At 37.6% G+C, this 19,548-nt stretch overlaps 1 protein-coding gene across 1 annotated transcript in view; it reads right to left on the minus strand.

Moving 5' to 3' along the window:
- Nucleotides 1-2,552: 2,552 nt before the first annotated feature.
- Nucleotides 2,553-19,548, minus strand: part of SUGT1 (SGT1 homolog, MIS12 kinetochore complex assembly cochaperone) — a 28,599-nt gene continuing 11,603 nt past the window's right edge. Inside the window, exons 7-13 of the mRNA XM_074158618.1 lie at nt 17,910-17,926; nt 16,865-16,890; nt 16,157-16,253; nt 14,955-15,062; nt 4,812-4,902; nt 3,761-3,942; nt 2,553-3,106 (exon numbers count right to left, since the gene is read on the minus strand). Coding sequence (XP_074014719.1) covers nt 3,005-3,106; nt 3,761-3,942; nt 4,812-4,902; nt 14,955-15,062; nt 16,157-16,253; nt 16,865-16,890; nt 17,910-17,926 — 623 coding nt within the window. The 3' untranslated portion in view covers nt 2,553-3,004. The remainder of the gene's footprint in view (nt 3,107-3,760; nt 3,943-4,811; nt 4,903-14,954; nt 15,063-16,156; nt 16,254-16,864; nt 16,891-17,909; nt 17,927-19,548) is intronic.

The raw sequence follows: 19,548 nt of genomic DNA on the forward strand, positions 1-19,548 counted from the left end.
ACTGTGTTCCCTTCAGTAAGTAAGAACAACCCCATTGGCAGAAAACATCCTCAAATTACTTTTTCATTTCTATTTAAGAGATTTTTATCTAGACTTTTCCCATAAGCAAGTCTTTGCTAAGAGCTGCTAAGTGCTCTGAATGACATTTATAAAGCAAGGCTGGCCGCCAGACAAGAACCCAATTTTGTGACAAAGTGAAGCACTCAGACATTTGTCTTCTTTAGAGAGGAAGAAATGCCTTTCAGAGCATAAATAAAAAGCAGCAAAGCACTTATCCAGGAGAATCGAGTTCCAGGCCCTGTTCCGAATCGAGCCAACTTCAATGTTAGCATCCCATATGGATGGCAAAGGCTCTAGATACTGAGCAACGAGCAACTCGGGATTCTCCGGAGGGCAAGAAATTCCCCACTGAAGCTAACAAATCTTCACTGAAATGTGCCCCAAGTATACCCTTGGAGAACCTCTTCCAGGAAGCAGACATTGCTCAGTAAGAGTGAAGAGGTAAAGGCACACACAAAAACCTTCCTAAATTCAATCCGTCTCCCTTCATTGCATTCCAAGCCCGGGATAACATTCAGTTCTGAAGGTCATCAAATTCGCACTTTGGAAAACATGAGTCTATTCTGGACAAAACAAAAAAGAAAGTGACTCAAAAAGCCATCACTGCTCAGGCTCGCACCGCAGGATAACCGGGATCCAAGCGCATCAAGAAACTGCAGCGATGTCAAGGCTGCAGTCACAGTCTACGGCTGCCAAGTATGACAACGTTCTGAAGTTCGCAGATATGACATACATCCCAAAACAAGCTCTCTTTTTAAGACCTGTGAGGTTTTAAGATCTTGCTATTTATCTACTGCGCAGGCACAGTAACAACACTAGAAGGAAAAAAAAAAACACCACTGCACTTCCCCATCATCACTCCAAAACTTAGATTCCTAGTCCTCGGGAGGCACAGAATACACCCCTTCTTCCTCCACCTTATTTTTCAATCATCTTTTACATACATTCATTACTGTAACAGCTGCAGACTTCACTTGTCCTATTAAAACACCTTTGTATTTTACCAAGCTGATCAAATTTTCCCTGTAGTAAAATAACAGACCAAATAGAAAGAAAACAGACAGAACAAACAATCTGGAAAAGCCTAGGTAGTTAGGAAGGTAAGGAAAAGTAGCAAAGTCAAAGCAGCATCCAACGGTTAAGCAAGGAATGAAGTGGTTTTCAGGGGCTGCCAACACTTGCAATTCACGGGGTTTTCTAGAATTACAGGATATTCAGGTATCTCTGACTTCCCAAGAGACAGCGGCGTGTGGACCAGGCATGTTTACCACAAATTTCTAAATTCATATTCCCTTCACAGAATCACGGAATGGTTGAGGGTTGGAAGGGACCTCTGGAAGTCATCTTGTCCAACCTCCCCTGCTCAAGCAGGGCCACCTAGAACCAGGTGTCCAGGACCATATCCAGACGATTTTTGAGCATCTACAGGCCCTGCAGACTTGTATCTAAGCACAGAGACTATTTCTTTACATTTCTCAGTTCTTTTTCTGTGAATGCTGTTACTTCAAATTTGACCATGATGGAAAAGCTGAAGCGAAGGAAACAAGGAGACATGGGCACTTTTCTAAAATACAAAGTTTCCAATATTCTGAAATAACAGAACTTAAAGCAACTGCTTGCTATCTTTGATTTCAAGCAATTGCAATAAATCCCTCCTTTTTTGAATATAGAAGGCAGGCAGAGGACCCACTTTTCTGTAGAAATTCCCAGTCACAACCGACTTTCTCCCTTCCATCACATATGACCACAGTTCGACCTATCACCCAGGTGGAAGGATTCCGTAAGTAGAAGTTCTCTGTCTGCCACAAGAGCAGAAATCTCATCCTCTTCACCGGATGCAAGTTTTGCTCCTACACTCACCAGTTGCTTTTTTTTAAAGCAGTGTATCCACATCATAGATTCATACATTGGTCCAGGCCAGAAGGGACCTCCAAAGGTCATCTAGTCCGACCTCCCTGCAGCCAGCAGGGACACCCCCAACTAGACCAGGTTGCCCAGGGCCTCGTTGAGCTTCACCTTGAATATCTCAAGGGAAGGGGCCTCAACCACCTCCCTGGGCAACCTGTTCCAGTGTTCCATCACCCTCAGAGTAAAGAACTTTTTCCTAATATCCAATCTAAATCTCCCCTTCTCCAACTTAAAACCATTGCCCCTCGTCCTGTCACTGCAGGCCTTTGTAAACAGACCCTCCCCAGCCTTCCTGTAGGCCCCCCTCAGGTACTGGAAGGCCGCTATGAGGTCTCCCCGGAGCCTCCTCTTCTCCAGGCTGAACAACCCCAGCTCCCTCAGCCTGTCCTCATAGGAGAGGTGCTCCAGCCCCCTGATCATTTTGGTGGCCCTCCTCTGGACCCGCTCCATCAGGCCCACGTCCTTTCTATATTGAGGGCTCCAGACCTGCACACAGTACTCCTCACCTACATGTGTGATTTCCCATTGAAAAGTGATTCCCCCCATTGAAAAAGAAGATTACCAAAAATGAAATGAAGCCGATTCCGTATAGAAAAAGTTATATTTACACTTTTATTTAGCAGAGTTAAAGAGCAAACAATTTTAACACTGTTGTTGAAAAGTGTTTTTACCCAAAGTTGCCAAGACCTATTACGTTATTGAACAGAAATATTGGGCGTAAGGCAATAAATCCTGACCAGCCCGTGAGAGATCACCCCATCCCCAAAGAGCAGAGCTGATAAAGGCGGTAGAAAATTTAGACTTGTGATTGACTCAATTTCCAAAAATTAGACAGAGATGATGAAAATAGGGTTCCACTCTTGAGTATATCTTTAACATCTGCAGATGAAGGAATTCCTAAAGCACGCAAAATGCAAAGACAATTCCTGTTTCCAAGGGAACATTCAGTGCTTTGAATCCAAGAACGCTATGTCCATACACAGTGGTCAGTACATGACTATGGCAACACATAGATGGTAAAAGATTAAAAACAGGATTAGAATTTTTTCCATTCCATGTCATCAGGAGGATTTACTTCGACCTTCCTTTTACCAACATCAGACCAGTTGGTGCTCAGAACTGTGCCTCCAGACTCCATCTGCAATACAAGAGAAAGCTTGTTTAGTTTGCTAGAAGAATTCTAGCAATATAAAAGCCACATTTCTTATAGCAGATTAAAGAATTCTGAAGAAAAGTGAAGAATTTAGCTTCATGTAGAAGCAGGTTACACAGGGATTCTGCGTATATATAGAATAAAATCTGACAAAGCCATCATTCAATAATCTTCAGCCCAACAACGCTTTTATCAGTACTGGACACAATGATATGTTACTTCACTGACTAGAAGCTTTTAAAAGGTCAGTCAGGTTCTTGCGTTTAAAAGCTACAAATAAAAGGAACCAGATATAAACAATTAAAAGGAATTTGATCCTTTCACTCATGGCAACTCTTCAAGCTTTGGATAAGCCAAAAACTGTATTTCCTTTTATAACACTGATTGAAACAAGGAGACCATTGGCAAAGCACAAGCTTCACCGAGGCACAAACTTGGGACTTAAAGAGTCACATTCGTTAGTGTACAACATCGTAGCTTTCAGCGAGACTCGTTATACCAATACCTCCAACAGAATCACTGCCATTCATTATAGGCCCAAGGTTTTGGTAGCCAGAGGCTTCCTGGTTCATGCAAAAGCTTAGTAAATTGTTTCAGTGTGCAGTTACATTTCTTCAGAGAAAAAGAATGAAGACTTACAAACGATTTGTTCATGGCACGTTTCACTTCATCTGTACCATCTGAATAAATTTGCTGGAAGAGTTTATTTAAAGCAGCATCTCCTTCTAACTTCTCATTCTTCTCCTCTTCTTTGATTTCAACTACCAGTTTGTCCCAGTTCCTCGTATAGTGAGAGGATGATGGATATAAGTGCTGGGTATCTGGAAACAGAAGTGTTAGTTAACTAAGCATTTTCTCATGACTTTTAGAGCAGTGGAGAACACACACACGCACACACACACACACACATATGTATATGACGAATCAGAGATAATAACAGAACATGAATCTGAAAACGCAAATGGATTCTTCCTTGTTGATATAAGCGTCCCAGTAGCAAAAATAAAGGAAACTAAGAAATGCCAGAGACGACATTCAGCAGCTGCAAAAGTTTACGTTCAAGTAAAGAGTTACATAATTTAGTTATCCAACAAAGTGCTGCATAATAGCAGCACGAATAATTAAAGTCAAAACAAGGAAGATGATATTGGCTGACAGTAATAAAAAAAAGGCAGCGAGCAGCCTAGAGCTATAGGAAAATTTGAGCTAAATTTCAAAAAATACCTGAAATAAATAAACCAGGAAGTTCAAATTCTCTCAAAGAAAAACTGTTAATCTGTCTTGAAAAACTTCAAAAGTGTTACTTTTCAAGAGAGATGAAATACTGAAGTAAATAATAATTAATTATTAAGCAACAATAGAGGCGTAACAATGCATAGAGCTGCAAAACAGTGACCAAAACAGTCAACCAGATAAGCCCAGAGGAATTAATGACGAGCGTATATCCTTAACAATCCATCAGATTAATGAAGTTATGACTAAATTTAATACTTAAGTTTTAGTGATGCCCTGCAGACTTTTTCTGTCAATTCTTGGCAGTAAAAACAAGACTGTTAAGCTTTTCATTGTAAACACTGTGATTTTACTGCTGTGATTTTACTGACAATATTTAACACAAATAAATCATTAATAACTGCAAGTAACTTAATACAAATAAGCCATTTAATACTTAATAGTTCAGAGAACAAACCTGGTGTAAATTGCTTTAACTTAGGAGAATCTCCCTGCCCCTCCAGCTTCTCCCATCTTACAGCCTCTGGCTTCTTCATCTTTATCTCAATCTATAAAACACAAGACAAAGAACAAATTAATCCAGATGGCAAAGAGTTCTGCCAAACAGGCTTGAATTAGTTGGATCCTGTAGAAGTAGGAAAATCAATTTTCTTTCAGAAACACAGTCTCAAATATGGAGCCTGTATTTTAACAAAATTTACCTACTTTGCAAGATGAAGTTACGTGACTTCAAGTTACAGGTCAACTAAGCTCTTATGTAGCTGCAAAACTCTTGTATCAGACTTCTACCCTTTTGTTTAGTACCACTTACTTGCTTTTGCTTAGTATTCACTTGGTTCTTTTTGTAAATCATGGTATCCCAAAAGTAACCATCAGTCCCAACATCTCTATGCTGCCAGGCACCAAAGTATTACCTTTCAAGCACCCCTTTCTTGCCAGTCAGCTCTAATAATTAAATAGTACTTTTGAAGGACTGCAAAATCCAACTTTATCTAGGTTTATATTTCATCCACCAAAAAAATTCATATGTTATGTGCAGTACATAAACCAGAGAAACATCCTGGGACTATGCAGCTCTTCCCACTGGAGAAATTCAGAAGCTGTATTCATTTGGTTCAATGAACACACACTGCTACGGAGAAAACTGTCTAGTATTCATTGACAAAACTGGCAATTAAAAATGGATATGGTTGCAATTATCATAGGAGAAACAAAATTAAGTGAAGTATGTCATGCCCTATTCACAGCTACACATAATCCCGTTAGACAACCATATTAAAATGTTTTTTCGTAATTAACCTTATCCTTTGGTTGCAGGGTTACAAAGTTGCAAAACAATGTCTGCAAAACAAGGACTGTCTAATGTCACTCCAAACAACAAATTCACTTAAGAAAATGTCACAAGGTCCGTATGATGCTATTAATTAATTGAAATTAGTGCTTGCTAAACTTCAGCAGTTCCTTATTTGTGAACAGCTCAGCAGAAGCGAGTTCCTCGTTCTACCTAAAGCCACTATAACCTGGGGATCCCTGCAGACCCACGAACAAAGGCACCACTGTAAAAGCTAACCCCAGGGATCCTAACAGCAAGCTCCTTGCACGGCATCATGTTGATCCGAAATTTGAACTTTATTTAATCCATTCTTCAAATCAGTCACTGGTAAGCAACAGGCTGAGATACCTTACAAAAATAAAGAAATGAGCTCATTTAAGTTTCAAAGCTTCCATGTTTGCCATCATGCTGCATTTTAAGAATCAGAATATTCAATGGTGATTGCTTCTTTTTATGTTTTTTTTCCCCCCCAGGGAAGCTACATTTCCCTAGAAAAGTTTAAATACTTATTTTCCACCACTAACGTGTACTAACTGAGAACAACAAAAAGTTTAAGAAATGAGACATGGAATGCCCTTCAAGGCAGCAGAGAGTTTCAGTAAGTTTCTAAGCCCAGCACCCACATGTATTTGACTTCCCACTCCCCTGTATCTGTTAGATTTCCAATGTTTTTAGCAACTTTACAAGTAACAAATTAAGCATCAGGGTATCAGATTTTAAAATACTGCAAGTCACAGAACCAAAAATAACCAAATAAAATACCGTATTACTCCAGTTGCTCAGCCTACTGTCCCTAAAGAAGGCCTGTATTCCAGAGTTTAATATCGCAATCTGTAAGGATGCGGAGATTTCTGCTGAAACTATGCAAAAGAAGCATTCAAACTGTGCCAATGATTAGTCTTCTGAAGAACTAAAGAAGCCAGCAAAGGTTCCTTCACTGGACTCTTCTATTACAACCTTAAAGTTCATTTTTGAACACCTACACACATAAATCTAATGCTCTGCAATTAGCTTAAGGAAGTTAAAATATTTGTGTATCTACATATAAGACAAATACATAGTTCCATGTGTGCCAGAACTATCAGGGTTGGGTTGTTGTGTTTTTTTTTTTCTAATGGATTTGGATCTCCTGAGTCAACATTTAAGTCAATTAGCCACTTGCAAAGGCACTAATTAGTTATAAGTGAAACTTGAGTCTTAATTTAAAACAACTTGTCTCTCCTCTTCTTCCTATATAACTCGTCTCAATCAAAGGAAACCGTATTATCAATTCAGTTACACACTTAAGCTGAGGTGGCCTTAATTTTAAGATTTTATACTCTGCTTATCAGTACATTCCCCTATATGATCTATTTAAAAAAAAAAAAAAAAAAAAAAGAGCGAGTGTAAATGTTTGATACTGAGACTGCTCAACCCTATACTTCAATTTCTCGTTTGTTTCTTCCTTCACTATCTCCTCTTACCCTTAACACTTCAGGCTTTCCGTCAGTATCTTTTAGTATCTCAAATGAAGACTATTTCATCCACCCCAAGAATGACCTCTAATGCAATACAATGCTTGATGTGAGCTACTAAACATGGACTTTTTTCTTCTCAGAACACAACCCTCCTCAAAGAACCCTTATAAAGACCTTTGGCTGTTCATCAGAGTACTCTGCCCACGCATAAAAAGAAGAAAAAAAAAGGAAGATCTTTATTTTTGCTGCTCCAGTAATCCCCCTCTCCTTTTTTAATCTGCTAGTTCTTACATTTTCCTCTCTCAAACTGTCCCTAAGCTGGTACTAGATGACAAACATCCCTAAGGAAAAGGAAACGCTACAAACTAATTCCCAGTGCAAGATGCAGATTTCTTAAATCTAAACCATTTCAACCCTGCCAAGCTAGAAGTATAGACAGCTGAAGAATTGAGACAGAATGTATTTATGACATGATTAAACCTCTCCCCATCTACTCCATCCACTTCAATTGAAGCTACTCATTAGGCAAAGTGGCAGGCAGGAGCAAAACTAGGGAAATCATTAGCTGTATACCATTATACAACCACATTTTCCAAAAATATAAAGCTATAAAATTCTGCTTGTGAAGGCACATATTTCTTCAACTTGAGAGCTTTATTTGATCTGAGGAGAAACAAGTTTGCAAGTCCCAATTACGTGCACAAATGGCAATAAATGCATTTTAATGAATATTTTAAAGCAGATACTGATAGCTATCACACAGACAAGTAACATATCAGCATGGACATTTATGTCGTATCTAACATATAAGTTAGGTATGTTAGCTTTTTCCTCTCCTTGGAAAAAAAAAATTCAGCACTCAGGCAAGAGAAATACATCAACACTTCACCAACTACTTTGATTTAACATTTATATTTCATAAAATGTATGCCTGTGTGCCTCACGCCAACTTCAGAATAAAAGACAGGAAAATTTCATTGCAAATTAAATGCTTCGCATGCCACTTAAGGAGAAGCTTAATTCCTCAGCCCTTCCTTGTAGCTCATATCGTGCAGCCACCTGACCACCTCAGTAGCCCTCCATTAGGACTTGCCCCATGTTAACATATGCCTTTCTTGCACCGGGAAGCCCCAAACTGGACGCAAGTACTCCAGATGTATGAAAACCTCCAATGCAGAAATAATCCACCTTCTGTTGTAATTTTTAAGTTCCTAGTATTCTGGGCTCAAAGTGAGCAAAGCAAAAAGGAAAAGAAACATGGAATTTTGTCAGAGTAATTCATGCACTATTCGTTTGAAATACTAACTTAGGAGAAGCCCACCCCTCTAAGAAGAGGGTCGAATGGGGGATTCATCATCTAGAAGAAACTCCAACCACAGTGAAAGGATAGAGAGAAGTTTCTAGTCACAGAATTTTCTAGTCATAGAAGTAACCGATTTTTTAAAATCCATCAGAGATTTACACAAGTTTGTTTGCAGCTTAATCCAACTGCTAGCTATCAGAAAAGATGCCACAGCGTTACACTCAGAAGCTATTCTGAACTATTTCATTGGTAGTACAAGAAGACAAAACCCCTTACCTTAAGGTGACTGGCATAAAGAAGCATTTAATCTAGTTTTAAGGAAGAATTTCTCCCCTTAGCTACAGATAAACACAACGCTAGTTAGCCAATGTTAATTTTCTAGGTAAAAGCCTACTGTTAAAAAGTCTAAATCTTTGATGAACTAGATTTCATTTGAACTTATGTTCTAGGACAGACATTGCCAGTTTAACTGAGAAACATTAAAAAAGGGGAAAGAATTTTTATCTTCCTCCCTAAAAGAAGATTCTGGTACACACTGACAAGTTTCAGCATTTTTTTTCCTAATTTCTTCTGTGTTTTATATTTCACAGTCCACGCTAAGGGAAAGTTCACTTACCACTGGCAAATTTGTGTCAAGCTCCGGTCAGATGGATGAAGGAAATCAGAACTGGCAAAGCTTAAGCAGTAGTTCAGCCATTAATTTTAAGATGCATCAAAAAATACCCTTTTAAATTGCGATGTTTTGCTATATATATCAAAGACATGAGAACAAGAACTCAGGGTTTCCAGTCAACTACTTGGTTATTTACTGAACTACCGACTGCTTTGTCCGAGTTGTAAGTTTTAAGTGTTTAGAGTTGCAATTTTGCAATCATCTCATGTATTTTGTAATCTAAATTTAAGGATAGGACAAAATAGCACTATCTTCTAAAAATATATGACCTATTCAAACTTACCTCTAAGATCATATGCACATACAGTTTTGGTATCCTAGTTATTCAAAGACCTTTTATACATTGCTTATTTTCTGAATTCCAAGGTCTTTGATCCATAACTAAACAAAATATACCGAGATGAAAATAACTCTGCAGTGTTACCACAAATAAAAGAACATTAAGAAATTTATTCAGTGGCAAATACATTGCAACAGAAGGATTTAACGTGCACCTTTCAGTTTCTTTGCCAGCTACATTCTGTGGAGAATCGAGTGCAAAGAAGTCAAAGTTTCCTTCTCACTGGTATTACACAGCAACCACTTGCTAAAATTTTGAATTTTAGACAATCAGCTAGCAATACAGATCACTTTGGTATCCTAATGCTCTTTCTCCCTGCATCCTCAATGCAAACCATTGCTATTTCAATTGTTCTTAACTCTGTCTTCTCTTAAGACAAAAGAAAACCCCAATGCAGAGTTTTCCTTTATGCATTTATATAATGCACAGGCACTGACTTTTATGCTTGTTTAAAATATAGTTCTCAGAATATTTACAAGTTTAAATATGCCCCACACCCATCTACATTCATGAAAAAGAGAAAAAAACACCAAAGTTATTTTGAGCCAGGTAAATACCATACCAATCATTGGGAAGGTTTCTTTATGGTCTAGCCAGGAAATTGCTCCAACTAGCCCTGCCTAAGAGACATAAGAAATTTCAGAAAAATTATCCAACTCATATCTTAAATATCAGTTTATAATTTACAGAAACCACTCCAGAATATATACAGGAGATATGCAGATGCATGAAAGCCCCACAGAGAAAACAAGTACATGAGAGCAGGGAAGTCTGCATTCAAGTGTCTGCAAGCAATTTAATGAAAATATCCTAAAGGAGAAAGTATCTTTTAAGGATCAGACTGCAACGGCAAGAACCAACTTCAGTTAAAATAAATCTGTTCCTCTGTTTATCTATTTGTGTACATTTGCCTCTGAATAGAGGCTCTGACAACAGTCCAAGAGTGTGTGAAACAGTTTCACTCTTTGCCTCTTCCCAGAGTTTGCAAGGCGAAATGTTGGTCTGAGGAAAAGAAACATTCCACTGATGCACACTACCATATTCCTGGCATGAAGCTGCTGAGAGCGTGCTTCTACCTCAGACATCTCTATTAAGTAACAAATGTCAACTATAAAATGTTCTGTAAAAGAGGCTGAGGATTTCTAACGCCTCCCCTGTCTGCAACACAACTTTACCCCAGAACCGTCCTTGAATTTGAGATCAAAGAAAGTACTTTTTACCACTTTTTCAAATGACCTTAAATTGCTGCAAGTCATTGCTTGCAAAAAGCCAAACCACTGAAAACTGAAAACTCACAGTAATTGTCCCCAGACTACTTGTAGATCCAAGAGCAGAGGGGAAGAAAAAGAGAAAGCTCAAGTTTCCTTCAAGTTCATAAGTACACGTGCTAAAAAGCACATACTCATCCTCACGCTCCTCTTCTAGGTCTAAGGAGAAGAAAACTCTGAGAAACACCTAGAACACAAGAGAAGACCTAAAGAAACTGCTCACATTACACAAGTTTCCAACAGAACATGGCAGAATATTCCCATGGAATCCCAAATACACTGTCTGATAGACTGAACAGAAGAGGGAAAAGAAAGCGAGGCTGATTGTGCACGAAGAACCGTTTCAGAACATTAGAAATCCTTATGCTATTTGCACTATTCGTGCGTTTCTAGTTTCCTGCTGTATTTTCTGGACAGAGACAGATCAGATAGTTTTTGTCTTAAACATATTTAGTCATTCATTTTACGTTTTTATGCCTTTTTTCCTTTTAAGAAGAGACCACAATGATATTACACACCCTGAGCTAGAGGATAACTGCACGCAGGCAACTTCCTAAGAGCAAACTTGGTCCAGCCTTTACATTTTGGCTCCCCCTTCTGGAAAGAAGTAAAAAAAAAACAAAAACCAAATAGCATCACTAATTCCTCCTGTTAACAGTTTTCATTGTGGCACAGTTTTCCTCCCGCTTCACCTGACACCTGAACACAACTGGGGATGACCACCAAAATACACGAAATTCTACCTATTGTGTACAAACTCATGCTACATACAGAGACCAGATCAGCTTCCATTTTTAAGACATAAACCTCAAATTAATACACTGCTTTTCGGAGCTGCTGTTAACTTTTTTCTTGATCAGATTACTACAATCAGACACCTTTGACATGAGAGGTATAACCAATAAGGTTATGCTAGTTATGATCTATCAACTGTGCTGTTCACATACAAGAAAAAAGATATGCTATGCATATATAGCAATTCCCTCAAGAGAAGGACTCAATACAGATGTATTCAGAATTTTCTCACATGAACATTAAATTGAGGCCTTAGATCATGAGAATTATATGCTGAACGTGGGGTAATTCTAAGTAACTCATGAATAAATGTGAACAGGAACCATAATCAACTCAAAGCTGAATTTGCAAGTAGTGTTATGTATTAAATAGCAAATTTTGAATGAGGTAAAAATTTTGAATTAGGTAAAGAAACTTCTCCAAGCATGGCAGTAATACATACAGCCATGATTAAAGGCAGTCTGTATCATCTACAAAACTGTTGACAACTAGAGAATATACAATATCAGAATGCATAAAGAAAGAGATTAAGATTTTATTTCAAAACCAGACTTCACCCACACATTATGCTGTTCTTGAGTCAGACTCCAGTGTTTTACCTTTTCTAACTCACAGCTTGAAGTCAAAAGTCAAAAGCAGATTATGAACACTAATTTATTTCTGCTCATATAGAAATCATTCAAACACCTCCAAACATCTACCTCTGAAGATGTGCTACCTCTGTACCCTTTCCTAGTTCCGTTCTTTTCTAGAGACTTTGTATCTCAGAGCTAGCCACAGCATGGATTTATTGAAAACTATAATTTCTATTTCACTGCCAGAAAAGAAACAATTCTTAAGGTATCAATCGCATTTTTCACTACTGTTAACATTCCTGAAAGGGCCAATCCCAGAGTCTGTAAGTTCTGTCTGCTCTTAGCAGTTATATTAGAATTTGTAATTCTGCAAATACCATTGAGGGTATTTTCTCCTCCTAAATTTGCATCTTTACCTTTAGGCCTTCACATTTGTCAAGTGATGCTGAATTTCAACCAGTATTGAGAAATCGCTCTCCGGCTTTTCTTAGTTACCAAAATACACAAGATCGTTCTACTATCTGCCAGTTCTGTTATTTCACCCTCTATCCATTACATTTATTATTTTAATGAAATTAATGGGAAACCCGAACTATCCACCACATAACCTGCCCATATATTTGACTCTGGTTCTCCATATCTTTCCTCATATAATTGGAAAAGAAAGACCGGACCCTCCATTGCTGAGTGAAGACTATGCGATGCTAATGGCAACGTGACTCACATGTTCAAAGGAGCAATACAAAATAAAGCAGTGTGAACACATGCAGTTATTCTTATCTGAAATTGTTAATCCACAGCTGTGGAAACAAAGACAGTTTCTTTAGGAGTGTGTAGTAAAAAAATTCATACAATTAGGAAGATAATGAGACCATGTCTTTCTTTCCAACTCCTTACAAAAGGTTTTCATGTAAATGGTACAAAATAATTTGTAAAGGGTTTCAGAAGTTCTAAGTAATAAGAGTTTATGTTTTAATATTATTAATGTATTAATATATTATTAATACTAATATTTTATATATTATATTGTACTATTATTACTTTTAATATTATTAATAATCTTATTTCAAAGTAATAACTGTATTTTCCACACCGCTTGTAAGAACAAAGTACGTACACAAAACTGTTGAAAAGAAATCTGAATTTCTAGTATTCAAACACTAAGGCCACACTATTACCTTAAAGCGCTTAATGTTTTTCAAAGTAAAATATTCTAAACCTTTAAAGAAATCTTTGCGTGCTTAATGTAGACCTGCTTTTAAATGTTTTTCTTCAGCCAGACTCCATCTGCTGGTCAGAACCAGAATTAGCTGGGGCATCATTTAAATTGTATTCCTTCACTATGCTTCCACAGATGTCCTTATACTGTTCTTTTCTGCAAGAGGAAGAACATGTTGAAGCACTGACTTCTGCTGTTAGAACACCTCCTGTGTTCTCTCTTATCACATTTTGTCTCAAAAATATTCTTTCACAATTATATGGGAACTGTAACATTTGGAAACAAAATGCAAAATATTTACAATTCAGACACTGCCTGAATGTAGTAACTAAAGCTTTCACACCACTTTATAAACCTCAATCTAAACCAGGCTCCAGACTACTAGAGATTTTATTCCAGAGATTAACCCAGGCTAGTGATGGCAGCACAGAAAGACAAACTCAAGTTCATTTCCACAGTGCTCAGTAGCATGCAGGTGCTTCATAAAAGTAGTGGTAAACTTCAAGACAAATGAGAAGTATAACAAAAGCTAGATAGGAACATAAAGAAAACACGACCTCACAATTACTCCTCTTGACAAGGTCCATGCCCATTCCACTCAAATTTATATAAATACTAATGGACTAGATGATTTTCTACATACTTGGAGCACTCTGCTTATCTCCGATAGTATAAGAGCTCACGTGACTCAATCACACAACCTGCCCAGCTTCCTCAGGGCAAGGAGTGGAAAAATGAGACCAACTTTCTATGGCAATTCTCTCCCGTCACCTTGAAGTCCCTCTTCTCTGAAATGATGGAAGAACTGTTGTAAGTACCTTTCTGAGAAGGTAACAGGTAAAACGAAACATGAGAACGCAAAGCAATTTCCAAAAGCTCTGCAGAACCACTGCTGAACTAGAAGGAAAGAATCAACAATACATTTCTGCTTCCGAGACTCAGGTTTGGCTCTAGAGACAAAGCATACGTCTGTCTATGCGTTATACCGACAATATGTGGTATGCCACACCATAGTCACTTCCTCATTTTTCTATACCTGTAATGTAGAAGAAACAAAACACCTGGACAAAAGCATGCTTTCTCACACCACGTGATTTTCAAGTGTCTCCAAGCAAGCACTATTTCCAGAAACAGCACAGAATACACCCTCTTGAAAAGCCAAGAACAGTTAAGTGTATGGCTAACCTGTACCAGCAAGAAAAGGTCATGAAAGTGTAAAGAATTATTTCAACACTGAAATCCTCAAAGCCTGACTTTTATTTCTTGGGCACACAAAGATAACAATGCTTCAAAAGGCACTATTGGCTCCTAAAAGTTTAGTAAAAGGGTGTTCATACTTTCCCAATACCTGAATTGTCAGACTGAAGACCACAGTCTTCTTTCTATAGCAACAAGTAAAAGCATCCTCAACAGAACTGTCATTTGCACTTCAGTAAGCACCATCATATTACTATTTCTGATATTTGCACAAGTTTAGAAAGCCTCCCGCTGGCTGAAAGGCACCTTGAAGAAAGAAAAAGTAATTCTATATGAAAAGCAAGATATCATGACTGTTGCAGAGAGACAAGACAATAAAGCAGAAGCGTTTTCAACATCAGGGACAGTCAAAGAAATAATTTATACTTTAAGAAGCTTACCTTTGTTGAAAGCACTTTAAATGTACTTTGCTCTGGCACTATAGAATGGAGAAGAACAAGCTTTAAGTTGTAGTCTTCACCTGATGGAAGTCTCACTGATGCATTCATCTGTTAACAGTTGAAAACACGTCTCTGGTCACCTTTGAGAGCAGTTTTCCGTTTCCAAGTAAAGGATTGTCATTTGGCACCAAGATTAAATGATTAAATTAATGACCCTTCACTAGGGCACTTAAAGCATCAGGTGTCAGAATTTCAGACGCCGCCATTACATTACTGCATTATTGAATAAGGTGTTTCTAAAGTATGCTAGAAGATGAACAGGAGATTTCAATTCTTAGCCAGCAAGCACTCAAAAAGCCTATTATCTTGTCAGATTGATCTGCATTCTTTGGCTCAAGAATTATATGGCAAATGAAGTCTCAACACATTAATAATGGAACACGAAAACAATTCACGACTTCCCTTCTAATCCACACAAACTACGTGGCAAGTTCTGACACAATTTTAACAATCTAAAGCAGACAGTAACAACAAACTACTTCTGGTAGTTCTTGAAGTACCAACTTAGTTGAGAATAAGAACGTAACTCTTCAACATTCTCAGCGAAATTAAACATGAACGTCATTGGTACTGCATATGGTATACATAATATAAGATACTACACTACTACTATACTTATGTATCTTTATTTATATAAAGATACTACTGCACTTCCTTGAAATATGTATTTTGGTGCCATTAACAGTATTAATAATGCCAAAACCAAGAAAAAAATCCACCCACTAATATTCATTCTTTTTCTGTAATTGTCCTAAAGCAAGATATTACTCCTTCATACCTATTTTTATAATATCTTGCTTCTGTCCATTCCTACTCCAGATGTATGCACACTCAAACATTTTAAGTCCAGATCACTTTTTCCCCCACCCCTCCAAACAAACAGGCAGCCCAAAAACCAGATGTTCCCTTTGCAGCACGCACACCATGCTACTGCTTGCGTATAAATCCCATGGACACTGCTGTGACAATAGATCCCAGTTCACTTGACTGGGTGTGTACACACATCTACAGCATAACTACACATAAAAAAGGACCTCTTGTACCATTTTTTTTTCATGCTACCACAGCAGATAATGTTCACTGGTTTAATTATTAAGTCCTAGGGAATCTAGGGACTCATATCAATAATCAACACAAATCACCTCTTTCTCTGAGAACTGCACACTGACGTCATCCTTCTGTGCGTTCTTGATCATTATTGTCACAATTACTTGAGATTCTGTTTGGTACCAGTCATATCTGAAAAGAAAAAAAAAAAAAAGTGAGAGAGAGGAAAAACTGACTGCAAAGAGATATATAGAAGAATACCAAAAGCTGGAAAAGTACATTGTGTAGTTTAATGGGGGAGAGAAGACATAGAAAATTAGATTTATTCCCCTTCCTCTAACAGAGCAGTTGCAGAATTGACAAGGTAAGTAGTTAAAAGAACAAAGAATCATTTTTAATCGAGAAGCGTAACAAAAGCGGGTCACTTTCTTAACCAATTCACAATATTGTTTGACTTCTATAAATTAAATGGCACTTTTTAGTTCAGTATCTTAAAAGCACCTCAAAAACATTACCTATGCTAGGCACAATGGACCAGTCTTTGAATTAAGCTTGGCATGAAAATTAGAAATAGAAGCCAGAATGCTTACTCCATTCCCCACTCTACCAGTGAGGCATAATCTCCTGAAAGTACAATTCAGTCCAAACAGAAGCAATGACACTTGTTTGAGAAACATTTCACTTAAGACTGCCATGGTCTTGAGCTACAGAAAAAGAATGATCTTGCTTCTCCAATCCCCCAGTTAAAAAATAGTCACATGTCAATTATTTTAATTACCACAGTAAAGGTGAAGTCAACTTACTTGATCTTTGGTGGCAGAGGTTGCTGCTGTGTGTTCTAGTTGAAGCATGTTCCATTGGAAAGAAAGTTACATCAGCGTAAGTGAAAATACACCACAAAGTACTTTGCAAAGACACAATTTATTTCCATACTGATTGCTCCCCTTTTCTTGATTTATGCATGAGCATTAACTTAGAGGTGAAGCTCTTCACTGTTCTCCTAGCCATTTATGCCAGATTAAGAATTAAAAAGTTTAAATTTACATTAAACTTGTCAGTCTAAAACTCAGAATATATTGGTCAGACATTTTATAAATAGCAGTAAGTTCAGCTTTAACTCATTTTCTTCCTGGATAAGAAGTATATCAGAAAGACACACAGTGGCTATGTTGCTAATCTGAAAGCCATGAAAGAAACCTGAAATAGATCTGAGAACTTAGGATATAACTTTAAACATAAAACCCTTTTAACTATAAGATTTGTCTTTACATACATCCACCATATTTTCTGTACATTCTCCTCCTCTATACTAGTCCTAAAATGTAAAAAATGGAAATTACTATGAAAGAGGGAGCAGAACATCCAATGCAAATTCCCATTTTTGTCTCAAAAAAAAAAAAAAAAAAGAAGGGGGTCAATCTCAACATTTCTTCTGAAGATTTCCAATAAAAAAGAAAATTGAAAGCTGAACAAGTTATGGCAGAAAAATTGTGCACAAACCACTTGCAAGCTACTGGAAAAAGAAGTTACTTTCTAGCAGTCACAAGCAAGTCAGTATCAACAAGATGAGCTGGTTAATTTGTAGAATTAAGAAGCAAGAAAGTTAAAATTGATGTTAATGTGTGCACTGTTATTGCCAGATTTATATGCCATTCCTATGAGTTTTCAAGGCTCAAATTTTCCAACCGTGGTCTCAAATAAAAGAGCGTATTTAGAAGAAAAGTTAATTGCATAAAATAGGAAAGATTCCTGAAGCCTGAAAGTCGCAAGAAGCCACTGAAGTCAAGAAGTATGCTCTGGCTTAACAAAGAAATCAAAACTATAAATGCATTCAGGAAAACATCTTACCGTTTCTGTCTGCGATGCTGCAGAAAGAAAGAAAAGTTGCACTTTCAGAAGAAGCCATATTGAACTTACACAGCATATACTTATTCTAGCTTTCCTCAGTTCCTCCAAACATTCTGCATTTATTCCAGTCTCAACAGTAGAAGAGTTAAAAATGTCAGTTCTACCTCTAGCATTTTGCTTTCATGACAATCTACTTTCTAATCAGACTTCAACCAGCAACTTGTGCAAAGAAACAACTGTAAGATAGAGCATGTTCTGATGAACAGAAAGAACAATCTTCTCACTACCTTCCCTGGCTTATCAGCAATGAAAGTAACATCACAGCAAACAAAAGTTTTTAAAAAGCAAGTCTGTCCTGGGTTTATCATCCGTCCATAAGTATAGCACACAGTCCTCATCAGATCTGTATCCCATGCTAGGTCAACACAGTTGGGGAATGAGACGGAAACCTGGCAGAAAAATTCATTTATACAGCCTTAATAATACTGTAATACTTGGATCTAAACTATAGATCAGTATTTCCTCTTCTAAGTATTTTTTTCCTAAAATATTTCAGATTAAATATGTTTGAAGAGAACCAAACTTTCCCTTTGCTTCTTTATAATGTGTACTGCTAAAACAACATAAAGATTTATAAAAAAGAGTATTAAGTGGCAATTTAGAAATTTGAGGTTTCGGGGTTGGGGTTTTTTTTGGTTTCTTATTTTTCTTTCTTTTATCTCCTTTTTACAAGGAGTCACATGGAAAAGACGAGTGGTAATGGGTACAAGTTACGTCTGGGAGATTCCGATTAGACACAAGAGGAACATTTTTCACCATGAGAACAATCAGCCATTGGAATAATCTCCCCAGGGAAGTGGTGGATTGCCCAACATTGGGCACCTTTAGGATTTAGCTGGACAGGGTGCTGGGCCATTTTGTCTGGACCGTGCTTTTGCCAAGAAAGGTTGGACCAGATGATGCTTGAGGTCCCTTCCAACAACATGATTCTATGATTTTAGTATTTTTTTTTTCTGGAGTACCAGAAAATTAAGATTATGGCTCAAAAAGAAAATACAGGAATGAATATTCAAGATGAAACAGCACAACTGAGTTGAACCAAACAAAACACTGCAAAAAGTAATAATGACATTAGAGAAAAATGTGTATTCTAATCTCTTTCGTTGAGAGGGCAAAGGAAGACGTCAACTAAGATAACTCTTTGCAAATAAGACCATGCACACCAATCACTTCTCTAATTTCTCCAAATGAAAATAAACCTGGCAAAAATGTATCTTGAAGCACAAATTTGTTCATTCCTATGCAACACAGATGGGCTCTCCTCTATTTGGTTTTTAGTCAAGAGGTTGACATGAACTTCTATTATTTCTACTGCCCCATTATCCAGTGTGCACCACAAAGAGGGGGGAAGTCACAACTGGCGAAGGAAAAAGTTAAATCAGTTACTGTGCTGTCCCTCATTAAAACTCACAGCCGGTTTAAGCACGGCAGAGGAGTTCACTGCCAGGGGTGTCAGTTTGTAGGAAGCTACGAAAAGAAACTACATTCTCGCTCACTGACTACCACGGATAAGACACCAGCAGCAATTAGCACCTGACTAAGACACTCTCTACATGGAATCAAAGTAAAAATCCCCAAA

Source organism: Numenius arquata, chromosome 1 (genome assembly GCF_964106895.1).
Source record: "Numenius arquata chromosome 1, bNumArq3.hap1.1, whole genome shotgun sequence".
NCBI lineage: Eukaryota > Metazoa > Chordata > Aves > Charadriiformes > Scolopacidae > Numenius > Numenius arquata.